Source organism: Galeopterus variegatus, unplaced genomic scaffold (assembly GCF_000696425.1).
Source record: "Galeopterus variegatus unplaced genomic scaffold, G_variegatus-3.0.2 Scaffold33, whole genome shotgun sequence".
In the NCBI taxonomy this organism is placed as follows: domain Eukaryota; kingdom Metazoa; phylum Chordata; class Mammalia; order Dermoptera; family Cynocephalidae; genus Galeopterus; species Galeopterus variegatus.
Window position 1 is genome coordinate 474042 of NW_007726144.1, and position 10922 is coordinate 484963.

At 53.9% G+C, this 10922-nt stretch overlaps 1 protein-coding gene across 1 annotated transcript; it reads left to right on the plus strand.

Moving 5' to 3' along the window:
- Window positions 1-92: 92 nt before the first annotated feature.
- CRABP2 (cellular retinoic acid binding protein 2) lies at window positions 93-5504 on the plus strand. The gene is made up of 4 exons (XM_008570411.1): window positions 93-391; window positions 4072-4250; window positions 4462-4578; window positions 5047-5504. Exons 1-4 carry the CDS (start codon window positions 322-324, stop codon window positions 5095-5097), a joined length of 417 nt encoding a protein of 138 aa, XP_008568633.1. The 5' UTR covers window positions 93-321; the 3' UTR covers window positions 5098-5504.
- Window positions 5505-10922: the final 5418 nt, after the last annotated feature.

Sequence of the window (10922 nt, forward strand, 5' to 3'; positions counted from 1 at the left end):
GATCCAGAGACAGGGGAGTGGGAGGCGGGCGGAGGGCGGGACAGGACGCGGGATGGTGGCCAGGGCTCAGGGCCCCCCAGGTGGGGGGAGGCGGAGCGGGAGGTGGGGCCACCTCTATCCTGGGCAGGGGCGGGCCCGCTCAGGGTATAAAAGCTGTCCGCGCGGGAGTCCAGGCCAGCTTTAGGGTTGCCCCCAGACGTGTCTCGGTTCCTGAGTCTCACGATCCAGGGGAGGCGGCGGCGACATCTCTCTCTGCTAAAGGACTCAGCGTCCAGCGCTCCAGCCGAAGGATCTAAAGGGACAGCAACCCGCGTCGCCACAATGTCCAACTTCTCTGGCAACTGGAAAATTATCCGGTCGGAAAACTTTGAGGATTTGCTCAAAGTACTGGGTAAGTAGATTTTCGAGCTCCCGGGAGGAGCAAGGGGGACGCTGGAGTCCTCGGAGGTGGGAACGAGAAAGAAAGAGGGTCCAGAATCGGGGCGTGGAATCTGAGAGGCTGCATCTCCAGAAAAAGGGGCTGGACGCCTGGGTTTCGGGGCTCTAAGCCCAGACGCCTAAATCCTGCTTTCTCCAGCGGGGCGCCCACCGCTGCCAGCTCCAGCGGTGACTCAGAGCCTGTGAATCAAATAAAAACCAGAAGCACGAGGTTGGTCTCTGAGGGGGAGAGGGGCTACCCTCAGCGCCCTGACCCGGCTGACCAGGGCACCTGGCTCCTCGCAGTTGGAAAGCTGCTGGGTGAGGGAGCCGCAGACCCTGCATCCAGGCTGGGAGCCTGGGTCCCTAGCCAGCAGAGCACCTCGGAGACATTCCAATCTCCTACCCCCATTTCCCCCGCCGGTAACTCAATCCCCGGGGCAGGTTCGTTACCCCTCTGTACCCGACTCCGCCCAACAGGTGATCTGCCACCTCAGTGCCTCCTGACCCCCCCTTCCTTCCCTCTTCTGCACTTTCCACTCTGATCTCCCCACCCCCATCTGTGAGACAAATATTTTCCTACAGCGAGCAGCTCCAGAGTCCTAAAATCTCTCTGGATAATTATCACTTTCTTGGATTTCAACAAATGGCTCCGTGTGAAACTCCAACCCCCATTTCCGAAAACCAGGGTTCCTGCCTCGCTTCTTCTGCAGACCGGCTGCAGCTCAGCTGGGTGTGTTGGTCAAAGGTGGGGGAAGACTGACCTTCCAACTTTCCCTGCCCAGCTCCTGAGCAGGACTAGAGGGTCTGGGGAAGGGGAGAGAGCCAGGACTTGATGACTGGGGAGCTGGCTCTGAGAAGAGGTGGAGGTTAGAGAAGAACTCCAGCCACTGGGAAGAGACCTGGGAACCCTGGAGTCTAAGGGTAAGCATGCCTTCAATTTCTGGACTGAACAGAGAGACCCTAGTGGGGCTGGGGGTCGGGGGAGGAGGGCACCCTGTGTGGGGCAGGGACTTCAGGAGTGAGTCTGGACCTAAGAAGGGTCTGGAATGCTGTGGGGGGAGCAGGGATTTCCATCTTTCCTTGCTATTAGTTTGTCCTGCAATCTAACCACGATACTTCTTGTAGTCATGTCAGTCTTTCTTTCTGAAATTAGAGACTAAAGGATAGAACTTTTTCCTTCAGAAAGCCTAGATGCCACTCCCTCCCCCATCTGCTCTGGATTCTGGCCCCTCTCCGCAGTGAATGAGGCGGTGGCCTGGCACTCCCTTTCCCCCCTAGCCCCAGCTGGAGAGAAAGATCCAAAGCCCAACCCTGTTGTCTATCTTCAGTCTGTTTGTCCTCCCTGCAGGGTCTCACAGAGCCACGTGCCCTCCTCAGGCCCGATAGGGGGCAGATTGAAAACAGACCCCTTAGACAAACACATTCCTAAGTCAGCCAAGGTTGCCTGAGCCAGGCCCCCAGCTCCATAGGCACCCAGGCCTGGATGGAAGGATGTCTCCTCTGAACACAGTCTTGCCTCTGAAGAAACCTCAGTCCCTTCTCACCCCCCTTTGCCCTATTCAAGGGTCCATCTCCTGGTGAAGGATGCTCAGGTATTTGGGGGATATCTGTTCCATCCAGTGTAATAGTCATGGCACGTAGCAGATTCTGTTACTATAACAGGAAAGATGAATGTTAGCTAGCAAGATGGACTTCCCAGGTAGCAACAGAGTGAAGTAACCTCTTTGTCCAAGAAGATGGGGTGGAGGGCCGGCGCATGGCTCACTCGGGAGAGTGTGGTGCTGATAACACCGAGGCCACAGGTTCAGATCCTATATAGGGACGGCCGGCTACCTCACTGGTTGAGCGTGGTGCTGACAGCACCAAGTCAAGGGTTAAGATCCCCTTAGCAGTCATCTTTAAAAAAAAAAAAAAAGAAGAAGAAGAAGAAGAAGAAGATGGGGTGGGATGTGACTCCTCTACCAAGACAATTGGACCTGGAGACCTCAGTTATTTCTCCCTGGACCCAAGAGATTAGCAGCCAAGAAGTGTGGCTCCTGGGGCTCCTGAGGGGCAGGGCCTCCTACCTTCTCCACCTTCTGTTTGGAATAGGATGAGTTTGCTTTGTCGCCGAGGAGAAAGAGGATTTGTTTCTGCAGGAACCCAAGTCTGGAGGAGGGCCGGGGTTCTGGGCCACATCAGGGGCAGGGGAATCCTGCTTGCCTGGCCCAGCCCGGCTTGGCTGTCTCATCCCTACCTGTTGCATCCCTGAAGGGTTCTACTCCAGGCCAGGCCAGGTGGGTGGGGGCGTGGAGCTTAGACACAGGCACCATCCAGAGGGGTCTCCCCGCCTGCTCGTCTTTCTGTCAGAGGGGTGCTCTCTCCTCTGTGAGACTCCACTTCTCTTCAGATCTGGGGAGCAGAGAAAAGGAGTCCAATGTGGGAAAGATATGGGAGGCACAGGGACTGTGAATCTACAGAGGTTGAGTGAGAAGACCTTACCACCTGAGGCAGAGTAGGGGATCCTGAAGTAGGGGGCACATCAGGGCAGGGGGAGGGGGCAGTGTCCTTTTCTGTCACTTTTTCTCAGCTACTTCTCTTCTTGGGGCAAGAGGGAGTTCCTTGAGGGGAGCAGGGCATAGGAACCTAATGGGAGGGCAGGTGAACAGGGAACCTGATGCAGGGAACTTTGAGCCCCAGCTCTGGCTTTTTCTTCAGCTTTCTTTTACTAGTAACAATAACAATAACCACTATATCCTAAAAACTTAAGGGTGTGCCTGGGACTGTGTGTGCTAGGTTCGAAACATACCTCATCCCGTTTAATAGGATTTTGAAGAAGCTATTATTCCTACTTTACAAGTGAGGAATCAAAGGCTCAGAGGTTAAGCCATTTGCTTGGGTACCCCAGCCTGTAAGGGGGCTGGGCCAGGAGGAAACCACAGCCTAATGGATCTTACTCCAAAGCGTCTGGCTTCCCCCGGCTGCTGGTCATTCTGTAGAGAGAAACAGCTGTCCCATCTTTCCCTGTTGAGAATCCCTGCTTCTGGGGAGGGGCAGAGATTGGGCAAATGAAGACCTACCTAGGTCTTCAGGGTAGGAAGATAAAGCAGAGAGTCAAGTGACTTCTACTTCCCAGGACATGAGCTATGGGGCCTGGCTGGGGAAGGTCTGCCCGGCACTTGGGCACAGTTGAAGTCCCAGTCACTCTGATGAGCCCACCCCAACAGAGGGTATCAAGCCAGGGTGGACAAAAGGCCAAAAGTGAGGTGAACAGAGCCAAGGTGAGCCTATAGCAGGATGTTTGCTGGGTGGGGGACTGGGGAGAAGCTACCCCTGGAAATTCTGGGAGCGAAGAGCTGAGATTTGGGAAGCCCCATCCAGACCTGCTGACTCAACAAGGTGGGGCCGCAGCTCAGACCAAGACTCCTAAGGGCAGGGCACCACCTCTCTGCTTTTCCTTCCTAAACCCCATCATCTTTCAGGGCTGCACCATCTGCCATCTTCCTGAAGGAACCTTCCTGAACACTCAGGCACCAGGCAGATGCCCCCCACTTACCAGGATCCCCACCACACAAGGAAATCACGGCTCAGCCTGCTCCAACTGTCTCATGGGGAGGGTGTGAGGCAGGTGACTGGAGACCCCTAAAGGTGAGTTTCTCCCTATCCCCGCAGGGGTGAACGTGATGCTGAGGAAGATCGCTGTGGCTGCAGCATCCAAGCCAGCAGTGGAGATCAAACAGGAGGGAGACACTTTCTACATTAAAACCTCTACTACCGTGCGCACCACGGAGATTAACTTCAAGGTCGGGGAAGAGTTTGAGGAGCAGACTGTGGATGGGAGACCCTGTAAGGTGAGAGCCAGAAAAGGGCCTTGGGGTCACAGCATCTATTGCCCTGCCTCTCAAAGTGCCATTTTCCAGTAGTTCCCAGATTCTTCTCTCCATTCCCAGTGGAGAAAGTCCCTAGGTAGTAGTAGGAGATAGAAAGGGGTCTGTCCCTTATCCCTCTCATTGCATTGTCCCTGCTAAGGGTCCAGCTCACATAGCCAACTGTCTCTTGCAGAGCCTGGTGACATGGGAGAGTGAAAACAAAATGGTCTGTGAGCAGAGGCTTCTGAAGGGAGAGGGCCCCAAGACCTCCTGGACCAGAGAACTGACCAATGATGGAGAGCTGATCCTGGTAAGTCCTGCCTCCTCCCAACTAATGACAGAGCCAGTGCTACCTTCGGAGATTCTCTGGGAAACGACAGAGTGCAGGAGGTTCAAGAACAACCACGGCTGGGCTCCCCCCACTCCTGAGGGTGCTGTTTGGACAGGACTAAGCTGTGCATATCCCATACAGTGCCTTTGTGTGAATTAGAAATAGTATCCCTTTAATGTGGAGTGATGCACATGCACTGAGGGGTCCCAGCAGTTTTCCAGGGGGATTTTCCTGATGTGGGGAGGAGGATGGGGCCCTGGGTCTCTACTGCCGTCCTCCCTCCAATGATGCCCAAGCATTCTGGGACCAGCTCCTTCCTGTTGGTCCTGAACTAAGAAGGAGATTTGGAACTGGAAGCCAAGCAGAGTACTTCCATTCAACCCTCCGCCTCCAAAGCTACAGGACCCCAGGAGTCTCCCAGGCTAACAACTACTTCTGTCCTTCCAGACCATGACGGCGGATGACGTTGTATGTACCAGGGTCTACGTCCGCGAGTGAGTGGCTGTGGGTCTAAAAGCTGCCCAAGCCCACCACCAACACATGCTCACCACCCTCCCTCCCATTCCCTCCTTCTAGGCTAGCTCTCCCTTTACCCTGGTCACTTATGGGGGTCAATGGGATGCCTCTTGCAGGGTTTTGCTCTCTTTGGCCTCTTCTCTCCTCCCCACACTAGCAAAGAGGGATGGATTGCAAGAGCCCAGATCACCCATTCCGGAGTCACTCCCCCCCCTCCCCAAGTATGCAGTCCCAGCCCCAAACCAGCCCTGAGCAGGGTCTTTCTGTGAGGTGACCTGAGGGCCTGAGTGGGAAAGACTGGCCTTCTGGCTTCCACTCTTTGCCCCTGTACTCTATACCATTTAGAATATTTATTTGTTAATTTTATTAAAATGTTTTAAAAAATAAAACTTGTTTCTGGCTCACTGGGCAGGGGGTAGATAGGTCACCTGAGTACAAACTTGCCTCTGAAATGTAGGTGGGAAAGAGTTAATGTTTCAGCAGCATGGATTTTTCTTATACAGCAGGGAGGGAACAGTCCTTCCTGTCACCCTTCTAACCACCAACCTTTCATTTGGTGCTGAATCCACGAGCATCACCTCTACTTCCTTTCCTCCAGCCTCCCTGGTCCCCAGCTCTGGCTTCCAAGGTCACCCAGGCCTCCTCTTCCTGACCTTTCAGGAGGGGCACTGGGCTCTGAGGAGCTGACTGCCACCTTCTCCCATGTTCTCCATGATGGTGACATAGATTCCTCCTCCTCCTCCTCCTCCTCCTCCAATTGTTCCTTCTCTCTCCTCCAACCTCAGTCCAAGGCCTTGGCCTCCCACATGGTTCCAGCTGAGCCCATCAACACCCACAAACTGGCCTTGCGTCCTACCCAGGTCTCTCGGCCAGAGGTCTCATCCTACCTGTCAGCTCTCTGTGTCTGAGACAGCCCATCTCTGCTACCATCCTTCCTCCCTGCCTAGATCCTCCAGGCCCCCACCCTCTCCCTGGGCCTCCACACTCAGGTCTATACCAATTCTTTCCAAATTCCATCATGATCTTCTCAAACTCTCCCCTCCTTCCCCAGGTCATTGCCCTAAACCAGACCTTCTCATTTCTCACCTGGTTTTATATAGCAGCAGCTGCTGCTGCTTCTTTTTTTTTCTTTCTTTTTTTTTTGGTGGCTGGCAGGTACAGGGGTTTGAACCCTTGATCTTGTTGTTGTCAGCACCACACTCTCCCAAGTGAGCTAACCGGCCAGCCAGCAGCAGCTTCTAACTGATTTGCCTGTCCTGCTCTGTCCACTATGATGGCATGAGAGTGAATGAGCACAGGTGTGGGAATAAGAAGAGTTCGAATCCTGGTTCTGCCATTTATTAGTTGTGTGACCTTGGGCAAGTTTATCTGAGCCTTAGTTTCTTTGTACCTTTAAAACAAAATCATGTAATTTAATGCTTATGTACTAGGAAGTTCTAGTTGAGTCTAGCTTCAGGTGTGGCTGGATCCAGAACCTCAAAGAAGATCATCAACCTCTTCCTGTCCATACATCCTGTTCATGTCTGTTTCTTTTGTGCATTGGCCACATTCAATCCTGTCATTTAGAAGTTTTCTCCAAGTCATGAGAAATCAGCTTCACATGCCCCAAGCTTACAAAGTTACACCTTGAGATTCAGAAAGAAGAGGGACCCTCTCCCAAGGCCTATATCTTCAACATCCCAGACTTAGTTTGGTTCTGCTTGGATCACCTGATCATCTCTTGGACTAGTTGCTGTTGGCAGGGCAAAGGGCCCAATGATTGGCCAGGCCTGGGCCTCCTGCCACACCCATGGTCAAGGAACGGTGACAGTGACAATCCTTCTAGAATCTCAAGGGATGGGAAGGAGCAATTTCTCAATGAAGAGGGTCATTATGAGTCTCAGATTTCTAATCTATAAAACAGCAATTAGAAATAACACCCACCTCACACGATTGTTATAAGAGTTACATAAAATAAGTCTCATTAAGCTCGTAGCACTTAGCAATGGGAAACCCTCAAAAAATGGTGGTCCTACCTCTCTCATCCACTTTCCACAATTCTGCCAGGGGATCCTTCTAAAACATAACTTTTATTATGTCAATGCCCTGTTCAACAAAACAACAAAACAAAAACTCACTTTAGCTGCAACCCATCTTTTTGTCCAGAATAATCAGTACAAAAGTCCAAACTGGTATTAGAGGCCCTTTAAGACATGGTCCCTACCCCTTACCACGTGTGCTCTCTGAGAAGGTCCCCCGCCCCCACCCCTCATGGTTTGTGCCCTCTCCACCTTCAGCATCCAGTGCTTCTCCAAAGCTTAGCTCCTTGCATAGCCCAAGGCGGCCTCTCCCTCCGCGCTGACAGCAGTGGTCACGCTTCATAGCCCCAGTATGGGCAGATGAGCCTCCTCTCCTTACTAAGACCAGGGTGCCCTGGGGCCAGGGCCTCCCACTCCTGCCCCAGGAGAAGCCATATGGGAGTGGGGAGACAGCGCTTTGACAAGTTAGTCCCCTCTTGGAGTGTGGGGTCAGGGAGGTAAGGGCTCTTTCATTTATTCTTCCAACTATTGTTTCATGAGAGTCTCCTAGGAGCTGGGCACCCTGTAAGGTACTGGAAACACCCTCATGCAGCCTGAAAACAGATGTTTAGTGGGGAAAGACAGACAATTAAAAAATAAGTGCACCAATAAATACATAATTGCATATGGTGGTAAGTGCTATAAAGGCATGTGGGGAGAAAGAATAGAGCAGACCTCATTTAGACTGGGGGTGGGCAGAGGAGTCAGGAGAGGAGGTATTGGAGGACCTTGTGGAGTAAAGAGCAGAGGGGAAGCTGCACTAGGCAGAGGGAACCACAGGGTAGAGACCTGAGGCAGCAAAGTGTTTGGGGCCAAGGTCCCGTGACTGGGGTGCAGGGAGGCTGGAGGTGCTCAGAGCCAGATCATGCAGAAGGTCACACAAAGTATTTCTTATTTTATTCTAAGAGCAACGAGAAGCCATCAAAGGTTTTTTGTTCGTTTGTTTCTTGGCGGCTGGCCGGTAGGGGGATCTGAACCTGTGACCTTGGTGTTATAAGGTGTTATAAGGCTGTGCTCTAACCAACTGAATTAACTGGCCGGCCCCATCAAAGGATTTTTAAGAGGGTGGCATTGCACTTGTGTTTTTTGGTGGAGATGAGTTGGAGAGCAGGGAAAGAGAAGGAAGAGCAGCAGGAGGCCGGTGCGTGGCTCAGGCAGCCACTGAGAGGAATACGGTGGAGGGTGAAGACTGCTGCCACCTCGAGGGGAGGTGAGAGAGGCGAGTGGCAGGATGACTGGCTTCTGGCTTTGGTCACTGGGTGGTGGTGCTACTGTTTTCAGAAAGAACCTGCTGCCGCTTGTTCGTTGATGTAGGATCGTTGTTGAAAGAATTATTCGCCTTTTGTTGCTCTTGGAAATGCAATCAATACTCTGGTATCATAGCGCACAGCTCACAGGATCGCGCTGTCTCCTGTCATGGCCGCTCCAGACCTGTCGCCATCTTAGAACAAGAATCCCCATCAAAGGATTTTTAAGAGGGTGGCATTGCACTTGTGTTTTTTGGTGGGGATGAGTTGGAGAGCAGGGAAAGAGAAGGAAGAGCAGCAGGAGGCCGGTATGTGGCTCAGGCAGCCGCTGAGAGGAATACGGTGGAGGGTGAAGACTGCTGCCACCTCGAGGGGAGGTGAGAGAGGCAAGTGGCAGGATGACTGGCTTCTGGCTTTGGTCACTGGGTGGTGGTGCTACTGTTTTCAGAAACAGAAAAATGAACTCTGCTGGGCTGGCTGCTGAGGTCTTTCTGGAGGCCTGCTTTCTGTGTGAATCCAGAACTCCCCTTCTCAGCCTGAGCCCTCACTTCCTCTCCTTCCTGCAACCCTCCTTGCACCTCTCCCCATCCCCAACTCCCAGCTCCAGTGGCCCCACCCAACTCGAAGGCTCCCAGCCTACCCCCTCCCACCTTAACTTGGCTCCCCACCCCTCCCCTGGCCCTGAGGGCTGGAGCTCTGTCTGTTTGTCTGGAGCATCTGCTCTTATTTCTCTGCCTAGTTTGTATCTTTGTGGAACAAAATTGTTGAGAAAGGCAGAGAGAGGTGGCTTCTTTCTTTTCCCCAAGAGATCCCTGAGGGCAGGGGCTGTTTCTCCCCCGGGACTGGGGCTTAGGGCTGGGCCCTTGTCCTTGGCTCTGCTTCTCCAGTACTTTCCTGCCCGCCAGCGTGAGATGACAGGGAAATTATAGTCATGGACTGGGAGATTGGATCAGGGAGGGGCCACCTCACCCTGCTGGCCCAGCCTGGCCCAACCCATGAGAAAGTCCCTTCAGGTCCTCCTCCCACTCCAAAGCCCTCTTGGGTTCCTCTCCCGTTACCTGTGCCTTTGTTACTCAGCAGTGCATTTGGGAGAAAATGCACAGAAGCCCCCAGCCCCCACCTGTACCCCCCAAATTCTGTGAGATCTCTGCGGGCAGAGCCTCCTCTTCTCTGAAGTGTAAGATTCTCAGAGCCCAACCACAGGAGAGGCTGAAACATCTTGGGCAGCAGAGGGGCCTGGGCCACCGAGCCCCTAGTCCTGCAAGGGCTGGAACAAGGAGGCCCAGAGAGGGCAGAATGGAAAAGACAAGGAAAGAGGGGCATGCTTGAAGAGAAGGACTCTCCCCTAGGGTTGGGAGCCTGATACACATGGCAGGGACACTGACAGGCACTGGGACAGTCTGTACCAACATCTTAGGAAAACAGGCAGAGATAACGCCCCTACCTGCTCCCAAGAGACAGGAGTATGGAGCTAAGAGAAAGGCCCAGTGATGTCAAAACCCAGAGATTCAAGGCACAGCTGAGACCAGAGAGGACAAAGCCCGGGGGAAGCCCAGTGGCCAGTGGTGCCTCTGAGGCCCCAGCACCAGAGAGCAACTCCACGCCTGTGCGCAGCAGAAGAGCCAAGTTATAGCCACCAGTAGGGAGAGAAGTGGGGCCAGCGATAGGAAGCCCTGTCAGAGAGAAGGAGAGACACAGAGAGAGATGACAGAGAGAATGAGAGAGGCACAGAGACAGAGAACACCGGGCAGGGAGGAGAGGAAAGGGAGTAGACCGGGGGAGGGTGACAAAGGAGAAAGGAGGGGGATACTCAGCAGGAGGGAGGACAGGGAAGAAAGGGCCCCAGGAGAGGGGTCAGAGGAGAGTAGGCGTGCCGGTCAGGCCCTCTGACCCAGGTCCCAACAAAGAGCTGCCTAAGGACCGCCACAGGCACAAGATGGATGGGACCGGGGCCACCAGGCCCTTTGTGGCGGAGGATGAAAGGAGCAGGCTGTGAGGAAAGTCCTCCAGGGCCCCCCACCCCTTGTCTTCCAGGCTCCCCTGCCCCTCCCTGCAGTGACCTCAGGAGGCTTCAAGTGTTGGTGGGAGGTTGGGGAGAGATTGAAAGGAGCCGGCCAGGGAGAGGAGGAGCTCAGTCCAACCAGATATTTCTCCTGGCGGGCCGGTCGTACCTGAGCAAGATGGCGGACAGAGTGGAGGGGCAGTGGGGACCTGAGAGGGGTCCTTCAGTCTATATAGAAAGTGAATGAGTCACAGGCAAATAAGGTACACGTGCAATGCCGAGGGACAGCCCAGCAAAGGCAGCCCCAGCAGAGGTGGCTGAGACTGTTGTTCTAGTGACCACAGGGGTCCCCGGGCCAGGTCTGCCCACCTTGCTTCGGGCCTGGCACTGCCCTCTTGACCTTTTGGCTTCCTCCTGCCCTGTCCGCCTTGGCGCTGCCAGTCGGGAAACCAGTTCTGTTCCTGCCCTGGATAAGAATCTCTGGGCTGGGCTCTTCCCAGG